This window comes from Somniosus microcephalus, chromosome 21 (assembly GCF_052327205.1).
Source record: "Somniosus microcephalus isolate GS21.2 chromosome 21, FLI_Smic_1.0, whole genome shotgun sequence".
In the NCBI taxonomy this organism is placed as follows: Eukaryota; Metazoa; Chordata; class Chondrichthyes; order Squaliformes; family Somniosidae; genus Somniosus; species Somniosus microcephalus.
In genome coordinates, this window is record NC_141007.1 from 66,049,525 (window position 1) to 66,066,441 (window position 16,917).

The 16,917-nt window shown below is 43.6% G+C and overlaps 1 protein-coding gene across 2 annotated transcripts in view; it reads left to right on the forward strand.

Annotated features, from left to right (window-relative positions):
- Positions 1-16,917, forward strand: part of rptor (regulatory associated protein of MTOR, complex 1) — a 432,389-nt gene that overhangs the window by 44,376 nt on the left and 371,096 nt on the right. For both annotated transcript variants that reach the window (XM_085963808.1, XM_085963809.1), the window contains exon 3: positions 8,411-8,493. In XM_085963808.1, coding sequence (XP_085819934.1) covers positions 8,411-8,493 — 83 coding nt within the window. The remainder of the gene's footprint in view (positions 1-8,410; positions 8,494-16,917) is intronic.

Genomic DNA, 16,917 nt, shown 5'->3' on the forward strand with positions numbered 1-16,917 from the left:
TCGGGCCCTGGTACCTTGGATGTGTATCAGACATTGACCACGCCGCTCCCGCTCAGCCGCTATGCTTGCTGTGGAGGATTCTAATTATTTTCCCGGCAAATTGTGGCGTGGATTCGCCACTGGAGGATTGGCAGCCTCTCTTCAGGCCAGAGTGAAGTAGTGAGACGTTGGTCCTAATTACTTCACAACTGCAGTCTGTTATGTTACCGGGTGTTTAAAGACTGGCTTTTCTCAAGGGGGAGGCAAATAGGGAGTTTGACGACATGTGTGCTATATTTGTTATATTTAAGTGGTCTGTTAAGAGCAATATTCCTAGAAGCTTTTTTGCTTCCATCTTTCTCCTCTTTCCCCCTTTTGAGTGGAGGGTTGGAAATGGCTGAGGAAACAGCCAAAAGATTGGCAAGAAAAGTTAGCAAACAAATAAGAAATCACAGATATGTACAGATAAGGCCTTTTATCCATTTAGCTCCTCCTTGCATTAAAAACCTACAATTTAATTTCTTCCTCCTCCTGCTCCCTCATCACAGCATGCAAAGCCTCTTGAATGACTCTGGTACCTTAGAAGTGTGCCTGGCAGTGCCTTTTACACGTTTTACCCCCGTCCCTGTCCCCCACATGGTCATGATTTAACTTGAATTGGTGCTCGGATTGAATGTTTTCTGTTCCACCTAGTATTTTGTACACCTCTATGTGGTTCCTTCTCGTATACCTCCTTTCAAGGTGTAAGAGTTCAAGTTTTTCTAACCTTTCCTGTGACACTGGGATCAACTTCATCACTTCTCTGCACCTTTCAGAACTTGGGTGTTACCCAGGTGGCTCATCGAACAGCACTGACCACTAGTGAAGATGCAGCCTGTCCAGAGCACCACACAGCGTCAGTGTGATTGTCTTGGATGAAAATTCTACTGATTTGGCAATTTTGCTCAGCATTCTGTTTGCTTTGTTAATTGCTGCTCGACAACATCTGGACGTGGCCAGGTTACCACAATGCCCAGATCTCTCTCTCTCTCTCTCTCAACCTCTCCCCTAGCTAGTTCAACACCATCATGATGGAATCAATGACTACAGGGGCGGTCCCACTAGATTGGCAGCAAGTCAACATGGTGCCTATTTTCAGGAAAGAAGTAAAGCAAATAAAGTGCAAACCCATTCGCCTTGCATCAATAACTAACTGGCAAAATAATGGAAATAAAATAGAATTAATCACTGGAAACACACAGTAAGTAGCTGCCAATATATGAGAAGGGGCAGATCCAATCTGACCAACCTCGTCGTTTTTTTTAAAGGAAGTATCATCCCAAGCAGACATTAAAAAAACCTATGAAACTGTTCCTACACTTGCAGAAAGCCTTTGATAAAGTTCCACATGAAAGGTTGCTAAACAAGCTGAAGGCAGTGGCTATCATGGGTATAATTAATTCTTTAGCAGACCAAAGGAAGCTGCAAAGAGATATTGATAAGATGAGAGAATGGACTACAAATTAGCAGATGCAATTCCATGTGAGTAGGTGTGAGTTGATGCCCTTTGGTTTTCTTTTTAAAAACCAGTTGTTATACTCTGAATGGAAGTAGGCTCTGTGCTGTGGAAGAGTAGAGGAACTTGAGGGTACAGGTTCACAGGGCATTAAAGGCAGTATTTCATGTTGATAAGGCTGTATTAAAAAAAAAACTAATGGAGGTACAGAGTATAAAAGCTAAGAGGTAATGATGAACCTATATAAAACGTTAAGACTCCAGTAAGCGTACTGTGTATAGTTTTGGCTCCATACTATTGAGGCTTTAGAGAGGGTACAACACAGATTCACTTGGATGCTGCCTGGTATGGGAAGGAATTTTTTTTAAATTTGCTTATGGGATCTGGGTGTCGCTGGCAAGGCCAGCATTTGTTGCCCTTATGAAGGTGGTGGTGAGCTGCCTTCTTGAACCGCTGCAGTCCGTGTGGTGAAGGTACTCCCACAGTGCTGTTGGGTAGGGAGTTCCAGGATTTTGACCCAACGACAATGAAGGAACGGCGATATACTTCCAAGTCAGGATGGTGTGTGACTTGGAGGGGAACTTGGAGGTGGTGGTGTTCCCAAGCGCCTGCTGCCCTTGTCCTTCTAGGTGGAAGAGGTCGCGGGTTTGGGAGGTGCTGCCGAAGAAGCCTTGGCGAGTTGCTGCAGTGCATCTTGTAGATTGTACACACTGCAGCCACGGTACGCCGGTGGTGGAGGGAGTGAATGTTTAAGGTGACGGATGGGGTGCCAATCAAACGGGCTGCTTTGTCCTGGATGGTGTCGAGCTTCTTGAGTGTTGTTGCAGCTGCACTCATCCAGGCAGGTGGAGAGTATTCCATCACACTCCTTACTTGTGCCTTGTAGATGGTGGAAAGGCTTTGGGGAGTCGGGAGGTGAGGCACTCGCTGCAGAATACCTAGCCTCTGACCTGCTCTTGTTGCCACAGTATTTATGTGGCTGGTCCAGTTCAGTTTCTGGTCAATGGTGACCCCCAGGATGTTGATGGTAGGGAATTTGGCGATGGTAATGCCGTTGAATGTCATGGGGAGGTGGTTAGACTCTCACTTGTTGGAGATAGTCATTGCCTGGCACTTCTGTGGCGCAAATTTACCTGCCACTTATCAGCCCAAGCCTGAACGTCGTCCAGGTTTTGTTGCATGTGGGCATGGACTGCTTCATCTGAGGAGTTGTGAATGGCATTGAACACTGCAGTCATCAGCGAACATCCCCATTTCTGACCTTATGTTGGAGGGAAGGTCATTGATGAAGCAGCTGAAGATGGTTGGGCCGAGGACACTACCCTGAAGAACTCCTACAGCGATGTCCTGGGGCTTACAAAGGAAGGAAGACTTGAAGTATTTTTGAAAATGAGAAATACACCGATCATGGGGCAATATGATAGAAGTGTTTAAAATTATGAAAGGCTGGGCTAGGATAGCTGGATGTAGTAGTTGAGCGGTCTAGAACTAGGGGACGTAGATAGATGTAAGAGACTTAGAAGAGGGCAGGAGAAACTTCTTTACACCGAGTAGTGAGGCTATGGAATTCACTTCCAGGTTAGTGGTTGAGGCAGAAACTATGTCTGCATTCAAGATCAGATTGGATAGGTAGACGAAGGGAAAGGGGATATCGGAGCAGGGTGGATAAATGCGATTCGGCCTATTTGCTGGTGGGGAGAGTAAACAGTGGCACTGATTAGTTGGGCTGAATGACCTGTTTGCATGTTGTAACTTCTATGTAGAATTTAACCGTTTCATTAAAGGCAGCCCTTCGTGTCAATGATAACATTCAAGGCTGTTTAGCACCTTGGTTGTATAGTGTAAAATGTAAAGTAGCAGGAATGAAATATTCACTTGCCTGGCAGCCTGCTAAATTCTTTTCACATAATTGCATCCTGTGGTGTTAATGGCATTCTATTAAATGAGGGTGGATCCAGTTTTGTCCCAGGAGCAATGATAATTGCCACTTACATTATTTCAACACTCTTATTTTTTAATAGATTTACTGTGAATTTAAACATGCACTAATACTGATACTTGAGCTTTAATTGTATTTAGTAATTTTTGAAGTGTAGTTACTGAAGCGGAAGAAAGACAAGGAGTACGAGTCACAATAAGTGATCAACTGATGAATATTGTACTTTGCTCAGTTCGCTTTTTTGTTAAATTTTGGTTTATTGGATGTCCCTTTAAATCTAGTCTCAATATTTAAGAGTCTTGCACCGCGCTTATCTCAGTACTATTGCGAGTTTTGTTTGGAAGCCTATAAAAGGTTGAGGGAGAAGCCAAGCTATGTGAACAAACAGACCATATGATTTGCTTGGGATTGGCAATTTATTTTTGAAATATGGTTGGCAGTTATTCAAAACCAGTACCCGCTTTCGGGATAATTGAGAATATGTAGCTTTTTGGACTCTGGAGTCCTCCGAGAATAGTCTAAGCTACTCTCCATTCCCACAGCAGTAAGAAATACAAGGAGCCACCACAACAGAATAGCTTGGCATTAGATGTTGAGTTTTTATTGGTTTCCACTCGAGGTAGACAAAATGATTTCTGCTGTTTGTGTGTTTATCACTGATTCCCTTGTTCATCCTTAGTAAAATTAATTTGCTTAATAATTTTAACTTAAAAGTATAAAGTTGCAATTCTCTACTGCTTATCAAAGATGGGAGAGAGATCCCGTAGAGGCACAGGATAATTCAATAGCTAAAACCAATTAATGGAAAAGTTGTTCTGTTCATTACCTCGATAATCAATGCTAGTGAAGATGCTCAAACGCAGAGGGTGTCGAGACTCACTTGTGAGTGATCTGAAATTCAGGAGGCAAAAAGTCTAGATTAAGAAGGGTATAAAAGATCCAAAAATGTAGCCATGTTTATGAAAATGATCGGGCTGTGTTCCACGTCATTGCAAAACCACCAGGTTCCGATCCAATCACACAGGTTAGAAGAGGGGAGTAGGAATCGCCTGAAGCTGCTTTCTTTGGTCCAGGTGCGACAATCTCTATGTTCAGAAAGTGGCTGAAACATCTTGCCGCCAGAACTTTGTCAAATGTACTTTGCTTGTGTCCTGTAATAAGTTGCATTAAAATGAATACTTTAAACAGCTGAGGGCATTGTGGTGGAAGTGATCGATGTGCAGTGTTGGTGTAAATGATGCAATATGTCATGCAGTTGTCACTATGAAAAATAGGTAACTTGGGTCTGTAGGTGGTCTAAATTTTAAAGATGTGAAATAACTATGCAGCAATTTTTAAAATCTTATTTTTATCAAGTATTTCATACAGTTTAAATAACTTTCAGGGTTTTCTCTTCCTTCAACTATCATTGTGCAGGCAGGCAAGTGACTTGCTTCCCTACCACTGCCAATTCCTCAGTTGTGCAATTAACCACTGAAGGTATGTGAGGATAGCCTGGGGTGATTGTTCATTTTCCCTCTCTCTGAAGAAGCCCCTCTTTTCCACATCTCCCCACCTCCCCCATGCTACCTTCTCAGTTGCCCAATCAAGATAGGTATCTCTGTGCAGGGACAGGTCACTCCACTGTGTGGCTAAGATCAACTTGTGTTTCTGGGCCACCTAGGCCTTTCCCCATTCAAAAAAAAAAGAAATCTCTGGTTAATGTTGCAGTTTTCTGCTCTATTATATTTACACAAATCCGAGTGGCCAAAGAGGGACATTGGGCAAGGTTCATCTCTGGGTCGTGCCGATTTCAGAGAGCAGCTACGTGCATGTGTGTTGTCTGGGTTTATTTTCGTTCAGACTAGATTTTCTCTTGATAAAATGAGTTGCTTTCCAGTGAACACATTTTGATCTATGACGGTAGACCCTGCAGTGGATAAAGCAAGTATATTTGTTGTTGGATATTTTATCTAACGGAAGTAGTGAATCAAAAAGTATATTTTGTAAAAAAAAATTAAATTCTCATCTAGTCTTAAAGATGTTTCAATTTATATCTGAATTTTTAAATGTTGCTTTGATACAATTGTGAGTATGGGATAGGAGAACAATATATTCAGCATTAATATAATGGCTCCTACAATTGTTCAACCACTGTCTGGCAACACACAAGCTACCTAATATCTGGCAGAAGGCACATGTAATAGCACTATTAAAGCCTGGAAAAGATCCCTCAGATCCTAAGAGTTTTTGGCCAATTTCACTGCTTTGCCACACCTATAAGCTGTTTGAACGCCTGATACTCAATAGGATAGCACCAACTGTAGATGAGAAGATCATTCCAGAGCAAGCAGGTTTCCGCCCCGGCAAATCAACAACAAGCCAACTGCTCAACCTCACACAACACATCGAAGATGGTTTTGAGCAAGGGATGGTAACAGGTGCTGTTTTTGTAGACCTGTCAGCAGCATACGATACAGTGAACCATAGATGTCTCCTCTGCAAGATTCTAGAGATGGCAAAAGAGATTCACTTAACAGAGCTGTTAGAAAGCATGCTTCAGAATCGCCAGTTCTATGTTGAACTAGGTGGGAAGCGCAGCAGGTGGCGTATTCAGAAGAATGGTCTTCCTCAGGGAAGTGTGCTTGCACCGCTGCTGTACAACATCTACACGAATGACCAACCTATAGACGGTGTCACACGCCGTTTTATATATGCTGATGACTTATGTGTCACTGCCCAAAGCACTGATTTTAACACCGTGGAGAAAACGCTTTCTGAGGCCTTGGAGGGACTAAAATCCTACTATGAAGAAAACCACCTTCGCGCAAACCCATCAAAGACGCAAGTTTGTGCATTCCACCTCAGAAACCGTGAAGCCAAACGCCAGTTGAAAGTAACCTGGTGTGGAGCAACACTGATGCATTGCGAGCACCCTATCTACTTAGGAGTCACCCTTGACCGATGCCTCACCTTCAAGAACCACATCGAGAAGGCAAAGGCAAAAGTGAGCGCACGAAACAACATCCTGAATAAGCTCACTAACACAAGATGGGGAGCAAGCCCGAAAACATTGCGAACCAGTGCACTTGCTCTTTGCTATTCCACTGCCGAATACGCCTGCCCTGCATGGGAAAGGTCTACTCATGCCAAGAAGATGGATGCCGTTCTGAATGCAAGCTGCCGATTTATCACAGGTTGCTTAAAACCAACAAACACCAACAGCCTATATATCCTGGCGGGTATCGCTCCCCCTGCTATAAGAACAGTAGCCAGCAAGAAAGAGCGACTCCGTCAAACATCAGATGAGAGGCACCCTCTGCATTGTCATACACCTACACCCAGCCGCCTAAAGTCAAGGAAGAGCTTCATGAACAGTGTTGTTCCATTACAATCAACCTCATCTGAAGCCCGCATCGCCTTGTGGAAAGACTGGCTCGCCAGCCTTGAACAACCCCCAAGCGATGGAAATTTTACCTGATGAAAGCCTTCCCCCAGGAGCTAATTGCAACTGGGCAATCTGGAAGTGCCTTAACAGACTTAGGACCGGTGTAGGTTGCTCAAAGGTGTCACTAAGCAAATGGGGATATTCAACCAGCCCGACAACTTGTGAATGTGGAACTGAGGCACAGACTATGCAACATCTCCTGCAATGCCCATCATTAGAGGAACCCTGCACTGTTGCAGATCTTGCCGAATCCAACAACAAGGCGCAAAAATGTGTCCAGTTCTGGCTGGGCTATGTATAGACTGTCCGTGGACACGATAAGCAGCAGCAGCATTAAACAAAGCAGTGGAAATACACATCAAGGCCAAGGAAAGACATAGGCCTAGACTTGGCTGAAAAAATAACAGCATGTGAACGACGCACGCCATTATTAATGTGGAAATCGGCCAGCAACTTGTGGCGGGGAGAGAGAACCTGTGAATTGCAAATAACCACAAGTTGCCGACCGATTTGCACCGCTCCACCATTAGCTTTGCAAAAACAGCATCTCTCCCTTAGCTGGCCGTGAGTTTCATGAAGCTGCTGCATTTGCACATTAATTGCCCGTTAAACTCGAGACAAAGTTAAGTCTAGTAATTAACAACGTGACTACCCTTTGACAATGTGATAATTGTTAATGACTGCCAATCAACCTGTCGCCCAGAAATTGAACAATTTTTTTAGATGCAGGAAGGATGTTCCCAATGGCGGGGGAGTCCAGAATCAGGGGTCACAGTCTAAGGATAAGGGGTAAGCCATTTCGGACTGAGATGAGGAGGAATTTCTTCACCCAGAGAGTGGTGAACCTGTGGAATTCTCTACCACAGAAGGCAGTTGAGGCCAATTCATTAAATATATTCAAGGAGTTAGATATATTTCTTAAGGCTAAAGGGATCAAGGGATATGGGGAGAAAGCAGGGACAGGGTACTGAATTTGGATGATCAGCCATGATCTCATTAAATGGCGGTGCAGGCTCGAGGGGCCGAATGGCCTACTCCTGCTCCTATCTTCTATGTTTCTATTAATTGGATGTGGGCGTCGCTGGCAAGGCCAGCATTTATTGCCCATCCCTAATTGCCCTTGAACTGCTGCAGTGCATGTGGTGAAGGTACTCCCAGACTGCTGTTGGGTATTATAGTTTTTCGTAGCGGTTTGATACAACTGAGTGGCTTGCTTGGCCATTTCAGAGAGGAGTCAACCACATTGCTGTGGGTCTGGGGTCACATATAGGCCAGGCTAGGTAAAGATGGCAGATTTCCTTCCCTAAAGGACATTAGTGAACCAGTTGGGTTTTTACGACAATCCAGTAGTTTTGTGGTCACCATTACTGATACTAGCTTTTTATTCCAGAATTATTTAATTATTTGAATTTAAATTCCCCAGGTGGGATTTGAACTCATGAAATCATAGATCACTGAAACAAATAGTTTTCTTCCAAGCCCACAGACCTTAACGTCGTTTTTTGGCATATTTATATTTGTAAATAACTGTCTCATTCATTGAAATGATTTTGCTGTTAATATCTTACAGATCCACTGTCCATGAGCCCTCAGAAAGCTTTGGAAAGCATTGGTGCTAACTTACAGAAGCAGTATGAGAATTGGCAACCAAGGGTGAGTTTTGTGTCATTCAGCATTGTAAATAAATTTAACAAATTACGATGAAACTACAGGGCTTTACTAAATGTGCAGTTATAGCAAAAAAAAAATGCAGAATTTGTAACCATCCACTACTTAATAAGTGGAAACTGAATAATATTTGATTGAGGAACTCTGTCACCATTGTCTTGCCTTCCGTTGTCCTGATGCATTTTTTCCAAGTCACAGGAATGTGTTCAGATTGTGTCGCCTGCAGCTTCTGTGTTTCCTGGTGGCAATAACCTGAATTCTCTGCATCTTCTGTATTTGTATTGTTTATTTAAATGCAGTGATATTGCAAGGATTCAATATCACTCCCATTATTTGCTCAATTCTCTGATACAATTTAGGCAACCACTCATTTCTCATTCAGCTTTATCTGTTGTATTTGGTAGCTTGTAAGTTTTAAGTGCAACTCAAGAAATTGCAGCGCAAGTTTTGGTTACAGTTGATGAATATAAAAGTGAGAGAATTGCATACGTCCTAACTGGAGCAATTTGAGTTTCCTCGGTTTTGTGGTCCATAACAGCCTTGGAGCTGCTGACCTGGTTGAAAGCTCAAACTACATGGAACTGATCAGTATGAGAGATGATTGCTGCTGGCATACCAAAGGGACTGATCAATGAAATTCTATCTATACTCGTCTTACTTGTGTAAGCGTCCTAAACTGAGTTGAAAGTAAAGCTTTCCACCTTAGCCTGAGAAGCTAGAATAATAGAACCAGTGAATGATGAGCCATGGATTGTAAGGTCTGTCAGTGTCAAGTTTATTTATTTACTTTGCATATGTCGCTCTGTGATGATGTACCACATTTAATTGTGGTCCTGAATAAATTTGGGATTCAGAGTTATTGAAAATGCAGCTAGGGAATGCTGTAGATAGATGGGCTGGGTGGACCAAAAGACATCTGCCTGAAACTGCTAATATGATTCCAGTCCACTTTTAAAATTCTTGGATTTATATCGAACCTTTTTTTTTAACTGGTTATGCATTCATCGGGGTTTTGGATATCCAGTGGGGGATTTTCCTTTGCAAGAGCTTTGCTCACTGAGGCATTACAAGTGACGTGATTCTCTCCTGTTTGCATTCTGTGCAAGCGCTATCGTCTCGGATCAGCCCTCATTTCCCTTTCACCCATCAGGATGAATGTCTCTGTTGCTTTTCAGCAGCAAAGTTTCTTTGTCTTCTCTGTTCAGAAAGGTCCTTTAAGTATTTCCTATATACCTTTAAAATTGATTTGTTGGTATCTCTGGGCAAATGGAACAATATTGACCTCATTCAAAAAAAAAAGTTTAATGCTCAGCTCTTTTGGACTTTGTGCAGGGTTCACTATCTTTGAAACTCAGCTGGATTTAGTTACGGTGCTCCGATTTACTTCAGAGCTGATTAAGTGAAGTTTTCTAACTTCTGTGGTGGAGCTATCTTAGTATTTAGAAGGTATTCTATGCATTTAGAGTGAATTACAAAATACATAAGATTCATTTTAGGCTGTCGAGATAATCACCGTACAGTTATAAATGATGATATTCTGGTAATCTTGCTGTGTTTGGATTCCATACAAATTTTTTAACAACTCTATCAACTTGTCCTCCCACTTTTAAAGACCAGTGTGTTTGAAACAGGAAGGTCTCCTACGTTTTGCCATTTTGCAAACAGGAGAGAATCACGTCACTTGTAATGCCTCTGAGCAAAGCTCTTGCAAAGGAAAATCCCCCACTGGATATCCAAAACCCCGATGAATGCATAACCAGTTTATAAAAAAAAAGGTTCGATATAAATCCAAGAATTTTAAAAGTGGACTGGAATCATATTAGCAGTTTCAGGCAGCTGTCTTTTGGTCCATCCAGCCCATCTATCTACAGCATTCCCTAGCTGCATTTTCAATAACCCTGAATCCCAAATTTATTCAGGACCACAATTAAATGTGCCTCTTTTTGTGTCATCTGCAAATATTGATAGTTCTCCCAGCCCAGATCATATGTTAGAGCAGTGGTCCTAACATTGATCCCTGAAGACACCGCTGTTTACAACCACCACTCTCTGACCGTAGCTAACTTCCAATCCATGTTGCCACTTTTCTTCAATGTCCAGTGTCTTACTTTTATTAACAAGTGTCCTAGATGGGAAATATCAAATGACTGTTGAAAATCTGTATACATAACTTGTACTGCATTTCTTTTAACAATACACTCCATTATTTTCTCCAAAAAAAAGAAAAATAATGTAATCCTCATCCCTGGAGAGGCGCAGCCTTGTGTGAAGGCAATCTGTTTGGAACATTTCTAACCTACATTGCTGACTTCATAGATGAGCTTATTTTATTTTTGATGTGTTTTAGATTATATATGTTTTCAGTTATATAGAATGGGCTTGATGGGGGAACATGAAGAGAATTATTTAGGCCTCTGGTTGGTTTTGGAGCTTTGAAACAAAATTAAGCAATTTTGATTGGTTATACAGTATTTGTATGGCTGACTGGTTCCTAATTGGTAGTGGTAGCTTTTCCTGGGTCAAAATCCTGGAACTCCCTCCCTAACAGCACTGTGGGAGTACCTTCACCACACGGACTGCAGCGGTTCAAGAAGGCGGCTCACCACCATCTTCTCGAGGATAATTGGGGATGGGCAATAAATGCTGGCCTTGCCAGAGACGCCCAGATCCCATAAGCGAATTTAAAAAAAAATGTCTAGTGACAATGAGATATTTGAATAAAACAAAGTACTGAACAACAACAACTACAACTTGTATTTATATAGCGCCTTTAACGTAGTAAAACGTCCCAAGGCGCTTCACAGGAGTAGTATAAGTCAAAAGATTTGACACCGAGCCACATAAGGAGAAATTAGGGCAGGTGACCAAAAACTTGGTCAAAGAGGTAGGTTTTAAGGAACATCTTAATCGAGGAAAGTGAGGTAGAGAGGCGGAGAGGTTTAGGCAGGGAATTCCAGAGCTTGGGGCCTAGGCAACAGAAGGCACGGCCACCAAAGGCTGAGCGAGTTTAATCAGGGATGCTCAAGGGGGCAGAATTGGAGGAGTGCAGGAATCTTGGGGTGGGGTGGGGCTGGAGGAGATTAGAGATGGGGAGGGGCGAGGCCATGGAGGGATTTGAAAACCAGGATGAGAATTTTGAAATCAAGGCGTCATTTAACTGGGATCCAATGTAGGTCAGCGAGCACAGGGGTGATGGGTGAATGGGACTTGGTGTGAGTTAGAACATCGGCAGCTGAGTTTTGGATGAGCTTAACTTTACGTAGGGTAGAATGTGGGAAGCCAGCCAGGAGTGCGTTGGAATAGTTGAGTCTAGAGGTAACAAAGGCATGGACGAGGGTTTCAGCAGTGGATGAGCTGAGGCGAGGGCAGAGACTGGCAATGTTACGGAGGTGGAAATGGGCAGATATGTGGTTGGAAGCTCATTTCAGGGTTAAATATGACGCCAAGGTTGCGAATGCACTAATTATTTAAGGTAATCATTTAAACATGATAGGCAATATGTGACGACTCTATAGTCTCAAGTTCATGGGTTGCAAGCTGAAAAGCACATGGTGAGCAGCCAGCCTCGTTGTCCATTGGCAGATCTTGTTTGACTCCCCTAAGCTGTAACATTGCTCCCTTGCCACATCAATATCAAATTATTACTTCCAGATCATCTGAAAACAGCTCTATGCTCCTCTTCACTACCACCAACAACTTCTTCTCTACCACTAACTCTCCCCATTGCACCCTCCATCCTCATTTTGGACACACAGCTCCCTCACTCCTAATTCTTACTCAACTTTTGGCCTGCCCTCCTGCCATCTTTCCAACCAAGTCCCTACCACCCAGCATTCAGTTTCTCCTACGTCTTCACTTTAGTCCTCATCTTGTCCGTGAAAGCATCTGCGTTGCCCCATTGATCCTCTACTGTCCCTGCTCTTGACCATCAACTTCTCCTCCTGTGCTCCATATATACTGGCATCATTGACCTTTCTCTCCTTCACAAATGCTGCTCACCACTGTCCTCAAAAAAAACTCATCCTCAGCAAAGTGACGGTGCTAACTCCAAACAATCTTTTTCTCCTAATATCCTGGAATGCATTCTTGCCTTGCAACTAGATTCCAACATCTCCATGTTTGAGACCCTCTAACCTGGTTCTTTTCTCCTGCCCAGAGAGCCTGAGCTGCATCGGTCTAAGTCATATCCTTTGTAATTTTCTATTGTGGCTTGTTTGTCATCCATCTTGAACTCTATCACCTGCGGCACCATACACCATTCTGTCCTCCCCCTAACCGCTCTCCTTTGCAGTCCACCTTAGCAGGACTATTTTCTTGTGATTCCTCTTGCGGACATTACGGAGGATAATTTCTGTGATTCTTCTGATCTCTTGCCATAAATTTGGAAGATCGATGGAACTCTAGAGAAACTGGGTAAACTATTGTTTAGCCATTGACACTTTTTTATGGGATTTCAACGATCTGTTGAAGTTACAGCAGTAGATTGGGAGAGCACTAAATGCTGTCTGATTTGTCCAGCAAAGAAAGTGCTTTTTCCTACATGTTGGACCTTAAGGGAGGCCTAAATATTGAATCATGGGACGCTCACTTCCATTTTTTGGGTTGTCTTTTTTTACAAAAAGAAAAGCTGCTGTACTTTTTCCTTTTGCATTCTTTGAAGTTAATTCTCCAAATAACTTGCTCTTTCCTCTTTTACTGTTTCACTGATTTGGAGGATTTGGATTTTAATTTTGTTAAATTCTTGGTGTAAGTGCAGATTCAGTGGTTGCATAGTAGAGAGGTCTAGTTTTATGTATTATGTGAAGATCACCTGCCTCTTCAGAGAGTGTATAAGGCATGGTAGTGTTATGGTATTGAAGTCACAGCCCAGAGGTTGAGAATTCAAATACCACCATGGCAAGTTCTGACATTAAATTTAATAAATTGGTAATTTGTAGAATGGGACCAGAAGAGTCATAAAACCCCAACTGGTTTAATAATGGAACCTGTCACCTCTACCCGGCTTGGCCCATGTGTGATTTCAGTCCCACTAGATGGTTGACTCTTAATAATCTGAGTAACTAGGGATGGGCAATAAACACTACCATGTCTATGTAAAGCAATTAGATCAATTAGTCAAGATGGTGGCGACCGAGACGGTCCGGCGCTAGCGCGCTCTCCCTGCTTCGGGCGGCCCGCTCTTGCCGCTCGCTCCCGCAACCGGAGCGAGTTGTTCGGCGAGTCGGGCGGAGGCAGCGCAGCGCATCGGGACGCAGCAGCAGCCACGTTGACCCGCTAGAGCACGTCAGCTGGCTGCTTCTCAGCGGGGAAGTATTCTGACTGGGAGGAGGGGAGCCGAGCATGGCGGCCAGAGGCCGGACCGGAAGCGGGAGAAGCAGGCCCGGACCGTCGGACCGTGGAGCCGGCGACGGTGAAGTGGAGGCCGCGGCGACAGGAGGATGTGTTCGGTGAGTCGGGCGGAGGCAGCGCATCGAGCAGCAGCCACGACGACTCGCAGTCCGACTGGGAGGACGGGAGCCGGGAATGGTGGCCAGAGGGTGAGCGGGAGAAGCAGGCCACCACACGTGGAGCCGAGGAGGACGGAGTGGCTGAGGGACATGGTGCTCCCACTGCCACTGGATGCCAAAGAATTGACTTTCTGAACACGGCGCTGTAAGAATAGCTGACGTGTCCCGACGGGGAGTAAGCATTCCATTGTACTAGTACATATGGCAAATAAAATTGAATTGAATGATTAGATGAACAATGTGCTCATGGGGGCTCGGTGCCACCTGTTGCCGTAGGTCCTCCAGCTATGGCAGGAAGGGAAGGTGGGGAGGGAGGGGAGAGCAGGAAGGAGGCCCACACTGTTCTGTACTTCTAGCTGGGGGTGAAGCCCAAACATCTGTGAATCAGCTGCTCACTGGATAAATTTACCGAGACCTGCAAGAGTTTCTTTTAAAAGTACAATGAATAGGAGCGGCGAAGACCATAAATAGAGGAATTCTTCATTTGGAATGATCAGCTACCCTCCATCATTCAGACATTCCACAAGTAATTTGCATGTATAGTAAGGGAAATGTACTCCTCAAATTGTATTAGGAATTCATTCTGTCATGATGAAGCTGCTTGTGCTATTGAGTGATTGTAGGTGCTTAAGTCGTCTATTTTGCGTGCCTTGTTGCACATGAGCATATTGAGTGAAAATGTTGTGCAATCTTTAACCTTGTGCTGTCTATTGTCTGACCATTCATTCATGTGTGCAGAACAGTGCATCAAATTTTAGGCACTTAACCTCCATTAGTTTTCTGCTTCAGTTGTTTTATTTGTAATGTGCTACATGAACATTTGAAGACTATTTGTGGCATGGTATTTCAAGGTAATATAAAACTATGCTTGACTTGGGCTGAAATATATACTTTGCTGTAGGCTACCTTAGGGTTGCAAAATTCCAGGAATTTTTAAAAGGAAACTTTCCATGGGAATTTTGGGGAATTTATGGGAATTTTGAGTTTTTTTGTCTCTGACCCTTATATTATCTTTGTCACCAAAATAGACATACTGTTCCATACAAATAAAAACAGGCTTTCAAAACTTTATTTAGGTTATAGTTTTGAACTTTATTGAACCCTTACAAAAAAGCCCCATCTAAAATAAAATAAAAAGAGCGTCAGCTTATTTCGCCTGTAATTTGTCCTTATTTTGTCCCTTTGAGTCTTCTACTCATGAGTCTTCTGAGTCTTCTACTCCTCATTGCTCCTCCTGATTCTCTGACGTGTCCATTTCCTTCTCTGTGTCACTGTCTAGCTGTGTGGTGGACACTTCTGCATCTGGCTCAATAAGTTGTAGGTTTGCCCGGATAGCCACCAGTTTCTCCACTCTCTTGTTAGTCAGCCTGTTGCGCACCTCTATATGCGTATTCCCAAAAAGTGACCAGTTTCGTTCAGAGGCCGCTGATGAAGGTGGGATTTGGAGTATCACCGATGCAATGGGTGACAGGGCCTCAGATGCACAAAGTCCCTTCCACCAGGTATGTGCACTGATATGCTTGCATGATTCCCATATCCCGTCCCTATTCCAGAGAACTTTGCCAGACTTCCCAGAACTTTGCCCACGTCCAGATTGAGGTGGCGTGAGAGGGTAGAAATCAAACTAAGCGCTGTTGATATGTTCTCCAGAAAGTATTGGTCTCCCAACATGCTTTGGGTCCAGCATGTATGCTGCAGCATGAATCGGCTTGACACAAAATTCTTGACACGTCTGTATGAATTGAACAATTGCCTTCTCCTCTGCTTTGAGCAGCAGGGATGTGGGTAGGGCAATGCTGATTTGTTCTTTTAAATCAGCAAAAAGCCTGAGAACATCTGACAAGACGGCGTCATCTCCTTCAATCTGAGCAATTGCAGATGCTACTGGTGAGAGTAGTTTAAGGCTGCTAACCACTCTCTCCCAAAACACATCATCCAGCAGTATTTTCTTGATGGTGGCTTCCATATCCCCAGACTGGGATATTGCCATTTCTTGCAGCGACTCCTTACCCTCCAGAAGGCTGTTGTACATTATGACAATGCCACCCCATCTAGTGTTGCTGAGCAGCTTCAGTGTGGTGTTCTTGTTCTTTGTCGTTTGCTTGGAGTTGTAGGTTGCTGCAACTACCTGTTTTCCCCTGACATACTTAACAATTTGCTTGGCTCTCTTGTACAGTGTTTCCATGGTTCTCAAACCCATGATGTCCTTGAGCAGGTTGAGCCCATGACTGCGCACCCAATAGACGTAATATGAGGGTAGGCCTCCTCCACTTGAGCCCAAACAGCCTTCATATTCGCAGCATTGTCAGTAACTACTGCAAAGACCTTTTGTGATCCAAGATCATTGATGACTGCTTTCAGCTCATCAGCAATGTATGTGCCTGTGTGTCTGTTGTCCTTCGTGTCTGTGCTCTTGAAGAACACTGGGAGAGGAGTGGAGACGATGTAGTTTATGATGCCCTCCCCTCGTACATTTGACCACCCATCTGAGATAACTGCAACACAGTCTGCCATCTCTATCGTTTCTTTGAGCTTTCCTTGGACTCTGTGTGGTAAACCACTGTTTGTATTCCACTGTGTACATGCCTGTACATGTCTCGGCTGACTCCTCCCACGAGTCCAGGTATAAAGGTGACTGCTCCACAGTCCCTCTGTATTCTGGACCGGTCGACCACTCGAGGCACACCTTCATTCTCTTGTTAATAAAAGCCTGTTAGTTACTCGCTTAATCTCAGTCTTTTGAGTTATTGATAGCGCATCAATTTTATTAACAAGATTTTTATAATGGAGAAGATCCTCACACCAGCATGCCTAGACTTAGACCATCGGGAGTCGGATGCATCCATCAAGTTTACTCACTGGCTGAGGTGCTTTGAAAAATTCCTGATCGCCTCCGCTGCAA